This window comes from Cololabis saira, chromosome 16 (genome assembly GCF_033807715.1).
Source record: "Cololabis saira isolate AMF1-May2022 chromosome 16, fColSai1.1, whole genome shotgun sequence".
Classification (NCBI taxonomy): domain Eukaryota; kingdom Metazoa; phylum Chordata; class Actinopteri; order Beloniformes; family Belonidae; genus Cololabis; species Cololabis saira.
In genome coordinates, this window is record NC_084602.1 from 13,193,333 (window position 1) to 13,211,498 (window position 18,166).

Here is an 18,166-nt window from a genome sequence, read left to right on the forward strand (position 1 = left end):
AGCATACATTGATATTTTATTTTATATACGATCCTTGGGCTGAGCTGCAGAACAACTTTCTAATGGTTATTTGGAGTCATCATCTCCGTTAGTGCCAAATGTCATAGTAACTCACTGAGCAAACAGAGAGGGGAAAAAAAACTCCTTTTCTAGAGAAAGCCGTTTCTGTTTGAGCAGAATGACTGGAGAATGACACAGTTACTATTGTATTCTTTTATTGTTCACAAAATACTTTCTGCAAATACAATCTGACACGGATACAAACAGATTTCCACTGTAACAATACAGCAGATCAGTCGGCATTCATAATAGCAAATATGTCGTCAGTAATACTATTGTATAATATGATGATACAAAATGCATTCCAACCATTTCTGAGCAGATTTTCAAAGTTTTTATTCACCTATAGATTACAGAATTACATGCATTTTTTTTGGCACTGGTCAAGACCAGATTAATATAAAGCAGCTTCAAAAATATTCCCCAATAAAACTCAAAACTCCCTCCATTAACAAAAATCACACAGCAATTTCATCAGTTTTCTTCATATAAATTCTCCCCCAAAAATAACAGTTTTAATTCCCTGAAGATCAAATGATGCATGCAACTAAAACAATATATACTCTTCAATTAAATCTCAAGCATCGTCACATTTATTATTAAATGTTGTTTTTCTGCTTGTTTAGGGGTCAAAATTCGTGTGGCATCTGAACCAGTCATAACATTTTCAGCACAATGAAACACTTTCTGAATGGAAAATGAACCGTAATGAAAGCCAGCTTTAAAGTCACTCTACAAAGCAAATACACTTCTGACCACATGGGGGCGACATAACACAAGAAAGTGAATGTGGTCACCTGGACTAAGATGCAACAAAGTGCACATCGAGTGGGACAAAGAGGTGTGTAATCCCACTTATGTGGGACCATCCTCACCCATCAACACAGTGGCTCTTTTGTCAACACAGCAGAGATATACCCCCCATGTGGTCAGAGGAGGTACTTCTATGTAGTGGTTTTCATTTTTCAGCTCTAAAATGATTGAATAAACAGTTTATTTACTGCAAGCTGAAGCATCATGACACACTTAGTATCAAGTGTGCAGAGCTAAAACATACAACAGTGGGTCCTTGTTTGAAATCTATAACCAGATTAAAAAGAGCAATAGAGCAACTGTTAGGATTATGACAACCTATGATGATCAGAGAGAAGAGGTAGAGCCAGAGGAGTGGGGGAGGTTGAGAGTGAGGTAGGGAGGGCAGAGCAGCAGTGAAGCTTCTCCACATTAAGGCCCATCTCTCCTCTCCCCAAAAACAAACCTATCAGCCGAGCCAGAGAAACTTCTTTTCTTTTTTTTCCTTTTTATTCAAACTCCACAGTGGCAGGCTTATTGTTAAAACGAGAGTTAATTACTTAACCTTATTAAGATAATTAGGGCTTTGTGAAGGCAATTTCCTGACGAAAGTGACTTGCTCTATGAAAGGATGATTAATTATAGAAAACAAGAATTTAAAAGCCACGAGTTAGTGGCTACCATAGAAACTTCCACCCATTAACAAAACTTTAGCGAGAGCGTCCTTCTGCAGATAACAGCTCGTCTAAAATATAAAAAGAAAAGAAAAATAAGACCGTTTTCTCTGAGTAACCTATAGTATAAAAAGGCTTCAAGTCACAATTTAGATAAGGGATGGGGGGGGGGGTCAAGTTTATGTTGACAGGAATGCCAAGCATGGATCTTCCAAAAACTCAGGTTCACAGAGAAATTAGGAATTACAGCCAGTCGTTACCAAACAGCAAATGAAAATTTCTCCTCTTCATCCCACACCAAGACGAGAAGCAGACAGAAATTTAGGGCTCTTCTTTAATCACATTTGGGAAATTGTTTGAGAATTTAACTTGGATGTACCGGATCGTATGCAGGACAGGTGGAGGAAAACAAATGGCACAAGACTGACTCAGCTGGATGGTTGTACGTTTGTAATTGCATTGAGGCAACTCACTGTGTGTGTACAGGTATTGTTAAGGGAAGTCCCTTATTTGTCCATTCACCAATGCTATGGGATGCTATCTGAATTGTCCAACGCTGATGGAAAGCGACACCTCTGGCTTCCTGGGCTTGGTTGTTCCTGCACCATCAGAGGCTGCAGCCTGGCCTCTGAAAATAAGCAAGAGTACAAAAAATCAACGAAGGGATCAGAAATGAAAAGGGAGTTGTAACTAGAACAAGCAAACACAATCTGTGCGGCTCCACGCTGAGCCTTTTTCTTCCGCTTTCCCCTGCAGAAACATCTGTGAAGTCACAAGTTTACCAAAAAAAAAACAACAAGCATTTCACAGCTGCTCAGCGTGTCGAAGCGGAGGTATCCCACCCTTTCCTGCGTTGCTCTGCCTGCTCCCTGAGCCTCTGCAGGCCCTGCTCATCCTCCGCCGTACTGAAGTCCCTGTTGTTGTCAATCAGAACGTTCTGGAGGAAGAAAAGAAGAAACCCGTCAAGACACAGTCAACATCTGTCAGGTATTTTTTTTTTTTTTTTTTTTTTATAATTCAAAAAAGGGTTTTATTAATACCTTGATGCCGACTGTGTCACCATCTTTGAGGTGAAATGGTGCTCCAAGAAGTGATTCTGACTTTTTCTTCTTCTTCTTTTTGGAAACTTGCATCATCTGTTAATAAAAGAAAAGAAAAATACGAGAATGTAGAAATTTAGAGACAAGTCTAAAACAAAGATTTATATCTAATGACTTTAATAAACCATTTTCTGTGCTGTGCAAACATGCACATGCACCCCCCCTCTCAACCCCGGGAAATTAGTCTTCATATTACCCAGATGGAGATTTCTTCCCAGATGTGCTTTTCTGGCTGGTGTTTGGCCAACAACAGTGACTCAGGAGGAAGGCCATAGTGCGCAGCCAGGCAGGTGCACAGAGAGCGAGGAGAAGAATCCCGGGATGCATCCCAAACCAGCTCCTCTGGAGGGTAGTAACACCTCTCCCCTGGTACTCCCATCTTAATGTTCAGCAGCACTTGTTTAGGTCTGGTATGGAGGGACACATTTCAATTTAAAATGTCAAGAGACAATCAGGACTTACACAAAAGGCAAGTTGGAAGGTGGTTAACAAACAGATGGTCTGTGAGAAAACAACAGGGCACCAACACTTACCCAAGATCCTCTTCTCTCAGTAGATGCTGCACACAAAGGTCTGTACCAGTGGACAGCTTCAACTTCCTGTGCAAAACAAATGTAAACAGGCTTTGTGGAGAAGTAACAACCTCAAATGTTCAGTATAAGACAGTTATATGGGCAGAAATATGTGCCACTAGAAACTGAATTTGAATAATTTATATTTGAATTGCTCAACTTGAATAATTGCATTGAAAAACTGAATCTACATTCAGTTCTCGCAATTCAATTTCAATTTACTGAAGTTACTGTGCCAGACATCCGGGTCTTCCGGAGGAAATGCAATCGAGTGCAGATACAAAGAACTCCTTTTCATGTAGCCTACTATAACCTTTATTTTCTTTCAACGATATAAACGACCAATGGGAGCTAGATATTTCGAAACCTATTGTGTTTTCTCCATTCTGTGTAAAAAGTGTAGATTTATATCTTGCCGTTTTGTAGAAAAATTTCTGCTACTCGATTGCTCTTCCTCCGGAAGACCCGGATGTCTGGCACAGTAAAATTGAAATTGAATTGCAAGAACTGAATTTGAATTGTGAGAACTGAATGTAGATTCAGTTTTTCAATGCAATGATTCAAATTAAACAATACAAATTATGTGATTCAGATTCAGTTTTTTAATGCAATTATTCAAGTTGAGCAATTCAAATTCAAATATAAATTAAAGCTGCAAGCAGCGATGAACGGGCCCTCGCACTCACGGCCACCGCCCCCATAAGCATATCAGAAATGACACCACCCACGACTTCCTATGTCAAACCATTCAAAAGTTATAGCAGAAAAAAGGGACAACCAATCAGAAGAAGGGGCGGGGCTAATTGAGGCCAATGAAGGTCAAGGACTCAATACCGAGTCCCATGACACCACCCACGACTCTTTATGTCAAACCTTTCAAAAGTTATGGCAGAGAAAAGTATTCTAGGGGGCGCTGTTGAGCCGTTAGGCCACACCCATTAATGCAAACCATGAAATATCAAATTTATAGCCAGGCCTGGCTTGCATGCAAAATTTGGTGACTTTTGGAGAACTATCAAATATGGACCAATCAGATGAAGGGGGGCACGCTTTTTGGCGTCTAGCGTCGCCACGGTAACATTTTTGAAAAAGAAAAGTAATGCGCGTAGTCGCAAGATGAAGACGCACATTTTGATGTATAACACACCTGGGTGCACGTTACGGTTCGGGCTGAATTAACTGCCGAAGGAATGGCATAAATTTCGCCAAAATTACACAATTTATTCAAAATGGCCGACTTCCTGTTCGGTTTCGGCCATGGCGCCAAGAGACTTTTCTTTTAGTTGTGAAATGATACAGGTGTGTAGCGATTTTCGTGCATGTACGTCAAACTGTATTGTGGGGCTTGAGGCACAAAGTTTTCCGGGGGGCGCTGTTGAGCCATTTTGCCACGCCCATTAATGCAAACCATGAAATATCAAATTTATCGCCAGGCCTGGCTTGCATGCCAAATTTGGTGCCTTTTGGGGAACTATCAAATATGGACCAATCAGATGAAGGGGGGGTCCGCTTGTTGGCGTCTAGCGTCGCCACGGTAACACTTTTGAAAGAGAAAAGTAATGCGTGTAGTCGCAGGATGGAGACGCACATTTTGATGTATAACACATCTGGGTTCACGATACGGTTCGGGCTGAATTAACTCTCGAAGGAATGGCATATATTGCTCCAAAATTACGCAATTAATTCAGAATGTTCAAAATGGCCGACTTCCTGTTCGGTTTCGGCCATGGCGCCAAGAGACTTTTCTTTTAGTTGCGACATGATACAGGAGTGTACCAATTTTCGTTCATGTACGTCAAACCGTATTATGGGGCTTGAGGCGCAAAGTTTTTTCTGTCTGAACCAACCAGATGAAGGGTGGCCGCGCTTTTTGGCGTCTAGCGTCGCCACGGTAACGCTTTTGAAAGAGAAAAGTAATGCGTGTAGTCGCAGGATGGAGACGCACATTTTGATGTATAACACACTTGGGTGCACGTTACGGTTCGGGCTGAATTAACTTTCGAAGGAATGGCATAAATTTCGCCAAAATGACACAACTAATTCAAAATGGCCGACTTCCTGTTCGGTTTCGGCCATGTCGCCAAGAGACTTTTCTTTAAGTTGTGTACTGATACAGGTGTGTAGCGATTTTCGTGCATGTACGTCAAACCGTATTGTGGGGCTTGAGGCACAAAGTTTTCAAGGGGGCGCTGTTGAGCCATTTTGCCACAGCCATTAATGTAAACCATTAAATATCAAATTTTTCGCCAGGCCTGACTTGCATGCAAAATTTGGTGACTTTTTGGGCACGTTTAGGGGGGCAAAAAGGCCCTCCTTTCGTCAGAAGAATAAAGAAAAACAATTCCTACAGATACAATAGGGCCTTCGCACTGAAGGTGCTCGGGCCCTAATGATTCAAATTCAGTTTCTAGTGGCACATATTTCTGCCCATACAGTTACATAACTGAGTTAAGATTTCAGTTTTCAGACCTGAGTGTGACTTGCTGTCCTCTGAGGATACGCGTCAACCTCCGTCCTTCCAGCTGCCACAAACGCAGGAACCCAATGGTTGGCACGCACACATTCTGAAGAGCTGGCAGCGTCAACAACTAAAAAGGGAGGGAAAAGAAGGTCACCTTCTACACCGTCTTGTTCACGGGACCAAACAGAACTTATAAGTCTACCTGAGTCTTGAGATCTTCCAGAGAAGCCTCATCTGATATCTCAACCTGCCCCAAACTCGGCAGCTTTGTCACGTCCCCACTGCAGAGAGACAGTGACTGAACGTCTGCTCCATCTGTGGTCGAAACACCAAGCATTTGCTCGTCAGCGTGGTTGCTGTCTTTGTGATTGAAATCTGTTTCAATGCTTTTCGAATCCACGTAAAGCCACACAGACAGGTTGAGAAAACCCTGAGAGGAAAAAACAAAGACAGAAGAGGCTCAAAAGAGAAGACGGAGAGGCTGTGATACATTATTATGAATTTACAACCAAACTGAAAAAACATTTTAAGTACCTTTGGAGGCAAAAGGCCCTCGGTAACAACTAGTGTCTCTCCGTTGTTGATCTTCAGCTCCAACAGTGTTGCTTCCTGGGAATAAAAAGCTGTTCTTAACATGTGGTCACATAGGATTATACTTATACAGTTAATGTCATTTGAAAGGGATTTTAATTTTAGTTTGATCAAATCATTCAGAGATCAATCAGGATAAAAGGACGAGCGCCATGTCATCCTAAAAGAGTCAGCCATCATCAAGACAGGAATTTGCATGTTTAAAAATAAATAATTAAATAAAAAAGGCACAAGAAGCCACGAGAGTGTTTAAAATAGTCACCAACTCACCTCATCCATAAGTGGCTCTCCAACCTCCTCACACCAATCTAGCCTCCTCAAGTGCCAACAAGTGCCTAAAAATGTAGGTATTTATATAGTTACAGATATTTTAAAAGTATTTAAAAAATCCAGTATACCTATATATATATATTTTTTTTAAATAACACAGTAGTTTTACCATCAAGTCCAACAGCATCCAGCATCGCCTTAAGACACTGCAAAAATACATTCATTAAGTAAAAAAGGTTAATCCAAAAAAAAAAAAAGTGTATAATCTTCTAATGTAAGGATGGCGTGAATGTTTAAATCTCCTTACATCTTTCACCGTGCTGGTCCTCTCCACAATGATGTCCATCTCCATCCCAGCAGAGGGAGCTGCACCCACACTAAAGTGCAAGAAGAGCTGCAAAGAAGCACAGAGAGGAACTCCAGACTTCAATCAGGCATGCTATACACTTGTGACAAGTTGATTTGTTTTCCAATGCCAACCCTTTTAAAGTTTCCCAGCTTTCATCAGTGGCAGCTGCAACTAAAAAAGGATTTTATGGAGGAAATAAAAAGACACACCTGTGATGCCTTAGGGCTACTTCCCGGACAGAGAGTCAGTGTGGTCATGAGTCGCACTCCTGCATCTCGAACACTCAGCTCCTCACACACTGGAAAGAAAACCCGGACTTATTATTTAAAGGGGAAAAATAATTAAAACATCCTCCAAAACTTCAAAGACACATGATGAGAAGGAACATTACAAGGGGGGGGGGGTGCCTATTAAACATCTCAAGGGGAGAAGGTGAGTGTTTCTTGATATTTTGTTAAAATGAGGGGGATTTCCGTGTCTTAGGTAATCTGCACCACTGAAATCACCCCCAGCTAACAAATGATACAGTACCTGGAGGAAGGAGTTTCCCTGTGCAGTCTACCTGCCTCAGACAGGACTGTGCACCTGGTCAGCAACACAGAGACAGTGAGTTTAAAAGTTTAAACTTAACTAAAGTCAACTGAAAGATCAAACAACTAAGTCAAAGTAACACATAAACTAATCTAATAGTTTTCAGTTCTGTGACATTCTGTAGAGAAACCTGCTCATATAAATGTCAGACCCTTATGTCAGAGAGTCTGGACCTGAACCCAGCAGAGAATCTATGAAGAGACTTAAAAGCAGCGCTTGACTGTTTGGAGGATCATTCCCAACAACACCTGGAGCTACGAAAGCTGCAAGAGCTAATTCAAGAACATATAAGTCTATGAATCCTTGGACAAATGGGATATTTCATTTGTTTTCCCACCAAGTCAACTTTCAAAACTGTTCTGGCCTCAACAATAGGTTGATTGGAGTATTATGGCAGGACTTATCACTGAGCTTTGTACCTGACAGCTCCTCTTGCAGTTGCAGCTCCTCGATGGCCCTCTGTTTCACTTCACACAGCAGCTGCAGTCGGGACAAATTACATGAAGAAGTTATTTTACACGACTGTCGGACGGGGGGGGAGGTGCGCAAATCACAAACGCACCCTGCTTTTTTTTTGTTTTCCCCAAAGCATTATGGTCAAATGATCATGAGTTTTTCCTCTGCAAAAATAAGATATCAAGCTGGTGGATTTCGATTGGAATTTTTTTAATTCTCAGAATGAATCTGAACAAATGCACGCATATGTCGTTGTCCCAAACACCAGCTGATGGTTAGTACTTTCCTAAAGAATTGTGGGAAAGGATTATTGCAGAATTAAAAACACAAAAATGGAAGTAAGATAATTTAAATAATTGTTCTTTTCCTCAACAATTTATTTTATTGTGAAAAGACAAACATATTTTCCTGAACATTTTGAGTATATTTAGTTACCAACACGTGATCAGAATGCAGTTTGAGTGGGTTTTTTCCCATTTAAAAAAAAAAAAAAAAAAAAAAAAAAAAAAAAAAAAAAAAATCAGGAAAAGTTTGATCAATTCTTCATCAAACTTTGTTTTTTTCTTTTTCTGAAATTTCTCATCATGTGCTGACTATTCTGATCCATTAGAGTAAATCTGAAATGAATAGAAGAGCAAGGGATCAAAGGTAAAATAGCTATGTACTTAGATTTGATAGAAAAACCAAATAAGTCACATAAGCGCAGTGTCTTGATGCGGGTGTCAACAGCCCAATGTAATATAGATAATCAAATTATTTCACTTGGGGAAAGGTGCTGGTTCAATTAAACTCCTTTTGTATGTTTTTTTCTCTATCATTTTTCCTTATGTAGTTAAACAGGTGAGGAAGAGAGTCTGCAACTTGACAAAAGAAATGAAGTTATTCCTCTGGCATCAAACCTCGAAGATAATAACTCTATAAAAATATAAAAACAGGTCTGGATGGCGCATTGCCCAGTTGATAGCAATATTTAGATTGTTATACGCTGTATAAAGACATTTAAATATGAATCCATAATGAACAATGCTAAATAAATATAGTTGTCATGTGTTGATGTAAGCTCTTGTAGAATGATTTTTGTCTACAATAATTTATGCAACCACCACTTTGGCAAAAAGTGTCAGACTGGCCTTTTTTAATTAGGAGAAAAGAAAATGTAACTGTGATGTTTGAAGTGAGAAACAACAACAAATGACCAACCATATTTCCTGAGGCTGGAACCTTGACCCTCCTCTTCTGCTCATCTTCTTCCTCTGTTTCTCCTTTCACCTGTGGCTGAAACTCCACCAGGAGCCAGCGGCAGTCGGACGGCGTGGTCACGGTGACCACATCTCCGTTCAGGCTGAACAAGCTAAACCAGTGAACAAGCCAGTGGTCAGACGTTCACAGTAATCCCTCAAAACACACAAAGATCAGAGAACGTACCTGCTGTCAAACGACTGTGGCTCCAGCACCAAGACGGCATCTCCATCTTTCAGCGAGAGCTCCTTGAGAGTGCGCTGCATGTCACCAGGCGGGAACACCCTCCATCCACTGGAGCCCCCTCCCTCTCCCTCCCCGGCCCCCCGCTCTCTCCCCACTCCTCCCTTGCTCTCCTGACACAGCAGGCTCCCCGTAGGCTCTCCCAGCGCCTCCTTCACCTCCCTAAGGGTTGAAGCACCTGCAAACCCTCTTTTTTCCCTCAAGAGTCCTGCGCTCCCATTTTCAAGACCTTCTCTACTCTTTCCACAGTCTTCCCCAGTTTCCGTCTCTTGCTCTGCGTCTTCACCCAAAAAGGGTCGGACAACAGTCAGCAAGACGGGCTCCCATTCGGCCCCTGCTTGGACAGTCGCACCACACACCTTAGAAACGAAAGTAGAAAGTGTCAGCAATATGAGCAAGTTTGCATTCAGCCAGAGACAATACTGAAAACTAAAACCTATGTTTATCCCTCACCTAGGGCTGGGCGATATATCGAGATTTTAATATATATCGATATATTTTCAAACGCGATATGGGTCGAGACAATATCGTTTATATCACATATCATATATATTTTTTTTTTTATGATTTTGATATAGCATATTTTGTGACAAATTGACTTGAATGTTTTATTTGAGATTTGCACAAATGTTTTGTTATTTGCACAACTGTCAACCTCAGTGGAAAAGTCTGCCTGTTACTGTCTACATTGTATTAATTGTACAGTGTATTTTAACGTAATTGTTATGCAGGAAAGGGATATTTGTTTTATTTTATTCAAGAAGCATTTTTATTCTATATATGCAGGCAGTTTATTTTTATTTCATTTGTTTTATACATTTTGATATTGTGCAGACCTCTGTTAATAAAGGTACCTGTGTGACATTTGGCACGAGGATTTGTATTAAAACTGACTGTTTTTTTAAGGGTTTGCCTCAGAAAAAATGAAGCTAACAGAGATGCTATGCTATAATGCTTTGGGGGAAACCCCAATTATGGCACAGAAAAAATATCGATATATATCGAGTATCGCCATTCAGCTAGAAAATATCCAGATATGACTTTTGGTCCATATCGCCCAGCCCTAACCTACACTTATCCCTCACCTCTCTGCCGTTCCACACAAACAGGTCGGTGTTGGTGCAGATTCCTGCGCCGTACAGGGACACGTCATCATCTGTGGGATGTGAAGCAACAGGGCGTAGTTACAAAACTACCTAAATACTCCTACTTTTGTCACTTAATTTTCTCTCAGGGGTCTAACCTGTAAGAGTATTGTAGAGGTGTAAGCCTGCCGGGAGACTCTTGGCTATAGTCAGAGCCATGTCCCCTTCCCACAATTCCTGCTTCTAAAGTCAAGCAAAAAGAAAAAAGAAGAGGATTATTTTAACTGTCACTTTCAGGATTTCCAAACGCAATAGTGGTTTCTGCAAATACCTGATAGATAGTGATGCGCAACTCTCCCACTGTTTTCCTACGATCAAAAGTGAGGGCAGTGAAGCCGTCTGAATCTTGACCGACTGCCTGCAGGGCTCCATTTTTCAGCCTATAGCCGGGAGCCAGGTGAAGGTGCAGCTCCAACGTGTTATTGGCTGCTTCAAACTCCTCGCTGGAACAGAACCAAAGTGGACTCGCATCAATTCACATTTCTTATTTTTCCTGCTATATAATTTCAGACAAAAATGATCTGTCATTACTATGAAACGGGTTTGACTAAACAGCCTTAAATCCATAAAACCGTAGGCTATAACATGCTAAATGTGAGTCTTTCCGTACCGCATCTCCTGCAGTTTGAAGTTCTCCTCTTGAGCCATCTGGATGAGGTGAGAAGGAACCTTATATTGGGGATTATTCAGAGCTGGAAAAAACATACATACATGACTACAGCAACTTGTATAGATGACTTATTTAAGAAAATGTAAGAAAAAAACAACAACTAAACTCTTGTTTTGTAACCTTTAATAACTGTATTCACTTCTACTCCAGGTTTCTCTCCAGTTCAACAAGGCTGACAAATTCTTTCCATAACAATTACAAAATCCGGTCCTCTCAGTACCTTCGCTGGGCCGGAGCAGCTGTGTTTTTCTGTAGAACAGCATGTAGGCGCTCTCTTTTCCCTGGAACTGCTTCTCTATGTCAGACTCCCTGATGGGAGTCACAGTGGAGTCATTCAGGTCAAACCAGTGGCTACCCTGCTGTCAAACAGGAGGATGTCACATATATTAACCAAGATAGATAGATAGATAGTTAGATTTGTGAGTGGTGCAGTCGCTGTAATACCTCTGGTTCTGATTTAGGCCTTTGGTTTGCGTCTTGCTGCTGTTCTAAAGCATCTGGAACTGTGGAAGGATCAGAGTTTGTGGTTGGCTCCTCTGGACCAGCGGGCTGAGTCGCCGGGCTCGGTGGGTTTGCCTTCAGTGCAGCTCGAGTGCCGTTAGACACCAACATGAAAACATCACTGTGGGACTGCAAGAACTGCGCAAGAAAAGAAATAACTAAATAAACTAGGGCATTCAAATTGGATGGCTACAAGACATTCAAATGTATGTGTATGACAAATTATAAACATTCACTGCATCACCCAAGAAAAACAAAAAAGAGGCAGAAACCAGTGATACCTTTCCAATGGGACCATACTGCTTCCTGAACTTTTTGCTCCAAGAAGATCCAATTTTATTCATAAGTTTCTGGCCCAGTTGATCCAACAGAACACTCTTTGATGACTCCTATTAGACAGTAGGGAAACTGCAGTTTATAAATGTATAATCATAGGTGTACTGTGTGAAAAGAGAAAGAAATTTTTTGAAACTGAACAAAATCCAGGCACAGGACAGTCCAAACCAGAGAAGCTGATTTTATACCTGAGCAATTACAGCAGTGAGGACAGACAAAGGGTCATCTTCCTGTAGTTTTGGCTCACATGCATCCTTGACCTCTTCTTTAGATTTCCTCTGAGTTTTGGGTTTGCTCTCTTCCTCCTGACAAGACACAGAGATCCCGATGCACATATTCAAAAGCTTGCAGATTTTGGACGGACTGGAAAGGCATATGAAAACTGCCATTGTCTGTTTATTTATTATATATACACACATGTATATATATATATACACACACACACACACACACTTTTTTTTTAATTAAACTGCAGCTATTTTAATCACTTAATAAACTCTCCTTCTTACCGGTGGCTCCCATTTGCCAAGTTCATCAATGTCCCTGATGTAAGCATGGTAATGGCCACCATAACAGCCTCCCTTATGGATAATAACAGAGAAGAGCTCATAGGTGAAATCCCAGTCCTCTCCATCAGTCTGTAAACATAAGAATTTTGAAGAAGTTTTTAAGGCAGCAAATCATCTGAGGCCTTTCCAACAGTAAAATGTTGTTAAAATCTCTCTTGTACCTGTTCACAAAAGGGTCGCAGGTTGATGGTGAGGGGGAAGCAGTAGCGGCCCGTCTCCTTGTATCGCTCACATTTGACAAAGTCAAAGCTGAATCTCAGCAGAGACATCGTCATGAATGGAGGAAGCTTCTTCAGCTTGGCAGACTAAACAATGACAAAAGATGAAGATCACGTTTAAACCAGGAAAAGAAAAAAACAAAACACCTTTGAAGTATTTTATGTTAACTGGTTAAAGCACAAAAACCATAAAAAAGAAAAAAAAGGGTGAATTTCTTTCCTCCTAATTAATGCAATAATGCAATAAAATAGATTAAAAAGTTCTCACTGACCTTTGCAGCAGTGACTAATCTGTCACACCGTGCACAGCGGTACAAGTTATTCCCTTCAAACAACTCTTCCTCCACAAACATGTTCCACAAAGCCTCCTCCAAGCTAGAAACGCCACAAACACACACCGTCAGGTCCAGAAAGTCCTCCTACGAATGACAGCAACACACTTTTAGAAGAAAGTATTTGATAGTTAAATAATCTAGGTAACAGATATAGAACATCTTTACAAAAATACAGTTTCAAACATGGTTGCAGGTTAGAAAGTCCTGTGCAGGGACCCAGAAAAGGGACACACCTGTCTCTGACTGACATTTCCGCACTCCTTACACACAATGCTGTTGACGATGGTCCCATGGTAGAGGCGGTGGATAAATGTGCTGCCACTGGTGCCCACAAGAGAGTGCTCCAATGCACTGAACAGAATCCTGTTCAGCTCCTGCACATCATGCTGATTTGTACCCTTAAATTAAGAAAAAACATAGAGGTAGATGTCACATTCAGCTCACATATTAAATGCTAAGTATTTGTTATTCAGTTCTTTGCAGAAGATGAAACAATCCACTCTTTCTCTGGGTGGATATACTCTATGTGGGTTTGTCATTGTGTTTAAAAGCAGGCCACATTTTCAAAAACAAACCTAATGTTTAAATTGCAGTGAATGCAACAATCTGCTGCATCTCAGTTCCATTTTACACAACACACCTTATATAATTTATTTCCTGTACCAATGAAAGGAATATGACCACTGTAATTTTATTTTATTTTTTTATTGTTCCTTATCAACATAACTCAAAACTATTAGGCCAAATTTTAATCAAACTTGGCGGCATCTTTGAAGGCATGCTTGAAAAGATAAATGTTTGAGCAGATATGGTTCACTTTTCATTAAAAAAAAAAGAAATCCATAATGTAGAAATGGCCTGAGCAGTGGATATGTTCTGCCAAGGCCAAATCACTGTTTCAACATGTTATAGCACCACAAACATTACAAAGATCGAACATTAATCAAATCTGCGATAGCTTTGAGCAGATTCTGTTTTTTAATGTCTGTTAATCCATCATTTCCTTTGCTTTTATTCTAAGCACTACTCCCCTATTCTGAACTTTACAGCTCCCTAATGACATTTTAGAAACATACAGGTGAAAGGAAATTAACGTGTCCACACAATATGCCGATTCCACTTTATTTCTAGGGACATACATTAAAACCTCAATAAATTGGCATGTAGTAACCTGGGACACTTGAGTATGTCACTAAAGTATGCATGTCAACAATTTTCAACTTGTTCAAGATCTTGTCTACAATTGCATCTATCCCACTTAACAAGACCGTAATGGTTTTGGAGCACTGCTTCAAGTTAATTATATAAGCTCATGGTTTTTTTTCCCCACTGGAAAATTAAGTTTGAATACCCCGAAGCAAATTCGTTTTCTGTTCGTTCTCCTTCATTGTGTTCATTTTGAAACTCAGCTGGATGGCATCCAGAAGAAAAGAAAAAGGAATTCCAGTCAGTTTACTGCCCTAACTACTATTTCATTGGGATAAAATCAATTTGCCTCCACTTCAGCATCTGAAATTACTAGAGGTTAAATCAATGACGGAAATGATGCGAGTGTAACTTGAGCCTCTCTGTCACAAACCTCACTGCTGTTCCAGCCAAAGCTGTCAGTCAGGTCAGCCGTGGAGGCGCTCTGCTGATCCACCAGCAACAAACGAGAAAATAGTCTCTGAAGCTCCAGCGGGATCACCCTGACCTGAGAAGAAAAAGGGAGACACCTCATTCAATAAAGAAACACGCAAAGACTCCTGGCATTGGTGGTTGCAACTGTAAGAGCCTGTGGTCCTGACTTTTGCTTCTGGTTTGTCTTTGTCTTCCAGAGATCCCAATTCTTCTGGACCCAAGCGGAACAGCTCCTCTAAATAAAAAAAGGGGGGAAAAGTCAATCAGATTAAGAGTTATTAATCCGCTGGTTTACTTTGGTAGTAGGGTTGACAACTCCCTGAAAAATAAATAAAGGACACCTCATCGGCAGGGCCGGCCAGCCGATTGCATTTCCTGCCGTGGTGAATTTTTTTAGCTCCTTTTTTTGTGAGTGAAACGATTTTTTAACTATTTGACTCGAACCAGAATTGAATTAGATGCATATTTTTGAATGCCATGAATGGAAAACAAATTATTATCCAGCAATTCACTTTAATACAAAATAACAAAATGAACTGAATAAAATAAGTATATTTCTTAAACAGAAACCTGCCATGCTTAACTTAAAGTTGTATACATTAATATAAAATAGAAAGAAATCAGAACATCCATTCTGTAATAGTGCAATAACAAAAGTGCAAACAGAAAGTCTGTAGAAAACTTGTAAACATATTTGTGCCTCAAAGGCCATGACTGTCTGTAGGTTACAGTTGTAGTAAAACAGAAAAAAATAACTTATGAACTCAACAGCTCAATGCCATTTTCCATTGGCATTTTATGACTATTTTTTGAGGGAAATGTCGCCGACATGTGCGCGCCAGTATGAGTGTTGTTTGCAGGGGGCCGCAGATTTGGAATAGGATTGATGAAGGTGTTGCCTTCTATCTCCAAGTTTAAAAGACAACTAAAAAATAATCTTTTACTAACCTATATATAATATAAAATGCTTCTTCATGGACTGCTGGGATGTATGTGTGTGACTGTATGTGTATGTTAAGTATGTATGTTAAGTGTTTTTTTTTGTGTACTTTGTATGCATTTATCCATCACCATCTCTTTATAGATGGTAACTGCTTATACCATTGACTGTACCACTACCCTTATATGAACTATGGGCCCCCACCTATAAGCTTTCCTAGCTTCCTTGGGGGACACATTCACTCTACTCAGTACCACTTAATTCGATTGTATTATTATAACTATTATCATGGTATTGTGAATAAATCAAAACTTCAAACTCTCACAGTAATACGGGACACAGTTCTTTAGTTTATAAATACGGGACAACTCCGTTTTTCCAGGGACGGTTGTCAGCAGAGGTATCAAGTAACGAAGTACAAATACTTCATTACCTTACTTAAGTAGAAATTTTGGTTATCTATACTTCACTGGAGTAATTATTTTTCAGACGACTTTTTACTTTTACTCCTTACATTTTCACGCAATTATCTGTACTTTTTACTCCTTACATTTTAAAAACAGCCTCGTTAATCTATTTCCTTTCGGCCTTTAATAAAAACTATCCAGTTAAATTGCTCCATCCGGATAGAGTGAATTTGGTTGTGGTTGTTTCAGATGTTCTTGTCCAGTTTTGTTCTTACTAAGCAGTAAAATCATCGGGTCGGCTCAACAAACATTACAAGAACTTTATAACAAACAGCTGATCAAGAAGGCAAACTCCATATTGTCTGATTGCTCACATCCCTTACATCAACAGTTTCAGTTTCTACCATCAGGTACTGCTTAGACTCCTCTTTGCAAAGACAAACCGATATAAACACTCCTTTGTTCCCTCCGCTATTGTTCTTTTAAATGCCGGAAGGAAAAGGTAGTGGGGGAAGCTTAGGTCTATACTACTATTGTAATTTATTATGTATATTTTATGTATATTTACCCATTGTGTGCTTCTCCTGTCGCAAAACTAATCGCCCCCTTGGGGACAAATAAAGTCATTGATTGATTGATTGATTGATTGATTGATTACATCCGTTCCCTCAGATTCCTGCAACTAAACTTGGATGTACATTCCAATAAAGGTTAGGATAAATGATAACATGCCTCTGAAGTTTGACTTTTTGCACCATAACAATACTTATAGGCAACTAGTCATCATATCTCCTGCTCTCTGAAACACATGTTAATGCTCAATAGTGCACATATATGGTTCTTTAATATATTTGCATTATACTAAGATGCATTCATTTTCAATGGCTTTTTTCCCCTTTACATTACTTTTACTTTTATACTTTAAGTAGTTTTGAAACCAGTACTTTTATACTTTTATTTGAGTAAAAAACTTGAGTTGATACTTCAACAGGAGTATTTTTAAACTCTAGTATCTATACTTCTACCTGAGTAATGAATGTGAATAGAAAGAGAGTGTTCTCACCTCTGAACTCCGGGGTGAGCAGCAGCGTCTGCAGCAGAGAGTTGAGGTAGCAGGTCCCTCCCTGGTTCCTGATGCCGCACACACCGCTTCTTCCTCGGGGAGGAGGCGGCTCACCTCCTCCCTTGGCAGTTTTCCCCTTGGAGGAGACCGAGGCGAAGCCTTCGTCCTCCTCTTCCTCAAAAAGATTCCCAAACATGACTCCTACCTGCCTGGGGTTTCCTCGCCCGACTCTCGCCGTGCAGGGATCGGTTCAGCAGTAAACGAGCCCTCTTTGCTATCTCATCTTGGTCTTTCCGAGTTCTCGGTTGACAGTAGCTGGACTAACTCTGAAGTAAGAGGACTTCACGGGGCTGAACATCGCGACCTGTACCCGATGTAAAGACGCTTTGGTTCGCGGTGCTGTCGTCGAGCTGACTGAAATGAATGGCAGCCCTTTTATTTTAACGATGAGCAGCGAAAATGAAAATAGACCTGACACACCGGACCTGTCTTTATCACAACGAGCTGGAAAAAAGACGAATATCTAACGAAAAGTGGGTGGCAATCTTACTCCGAATGGCTTCGGACACCGGTCCGTCTTTCCTTCGACTGCCTTAAAACAGAAATCACGCGAAACGTAAATAAAAGTGCCACCACAGAGCAGTAAGTAGCCATGTTTTTTCCCTGTATGGAAAATGCAGTGATGCATTGTGGTACTTGTAGTATCTTGGTTTATCAGGGTGTTAGCTGAAATAAAATAAAGAAAGGGCGTTTTTATTACTGTATCACTCTTAATTTCACCTTTTGCTATTACTCCAAGAACTAGGTATCAAATAAAGTTTTAAGCTATATTTCTCTAGAGCATAAATCACTAAATACGACTACTTTTCTTCGAGTTTTAAATGCATTGTGGGACTCGTAGTCTTTTAAAAACTACAATTATGGTTAGTTCTGAGCATACACCTTAAAAAAGGTCTGAGGCCAA

General features: G+C 40.3%; 1 protein-coding gene across 2 annotated transcripts; it reads right to left on the reverse strand.

The window, feature by feature from the left end:
- Nucleotides 1-198: 198 nt before the first annotated feature.
- usp40 (ubiquitin specific peptidase 40) lies at nt 199-17,862 on the reverse strand. Of its 2 annotated transcripts, none has more exons than XM_061743090.1 (31): nt 17,203-17,862; nt 14,960-15,027; nt 14,752-14,865; nt 13,406-13,570; nt 13,110-13,256; nt 12,781-12,924; nt 12,560-12,688; nt 12,239-12,355; nt 11,996-12,103; nt 11,658-11,852; nt 11,434-11,569; nt 11,154-11,235; nt 10,815-10,986; nt 10,642-10,726; nt 10,484-10,554; nt 9,342-9,757; nt 9,117-9,267; nt 7,880-7,940; nt 7,401-7,454; nt 7,079-7,167; nt 6,828-6,914; nt 6,690-6,726; nt 6,521-6,585; nt 6,194-6,268; nt 5,862-6,089; nt 5,668-5,786; nt 3,160-3,225; nt 2,823-3,033; nt 2,567-2,662; nt 2,369-2,463; nt 199-2,154 (listed from the first exon to the last, which is right to left on the reverse strand). In XM_061743090.1, the coding sequence occupies exons 1-31, from the start codon at nt 17,396-17,398 to the stop codon at nt 2,064-2,066; spliced, it is 3,870 nt and encodes a 1,289-aa protein (XP_061599074.1). In that variant the 5' UTR covers nt 17,399-17,862; the 3' UTR covers nt 199-2,063. The 2 variants fall into 2 exon arrangements, with proteins under 2 accessions (XP_061599074.1, XP_061599073.1); XM_061743089.1 differs by having other exon boundaries at nt 11,434-11,572.
- Nucleotides 17,863-18,166: the final 304 nt, after the last annotated feature.

Coding starts and splice junctions, on each gene's coding strand:
- usp40 (XM_061743089.1), bottom strand. CDS start 17,398: ATGTTTGGGAATCTTTTTGAGGAAGAGGAGGACGAAGGCTTCGCCTCG. Junction 13,257..13,405: donor GAAATGTCAGTCAGAGACAG/GTGTGTCCCTTT, acceptor TGTCATTCGTAG/GAGGACTTTCTGGACCTGAC. Junction 2,663..2,822: donor GGGAAGAAATCTCCATCTGG/GTAATATGAAGA, acceptor TTTTATTAACAG/ATGATGCAAGTTTCCAAAAA.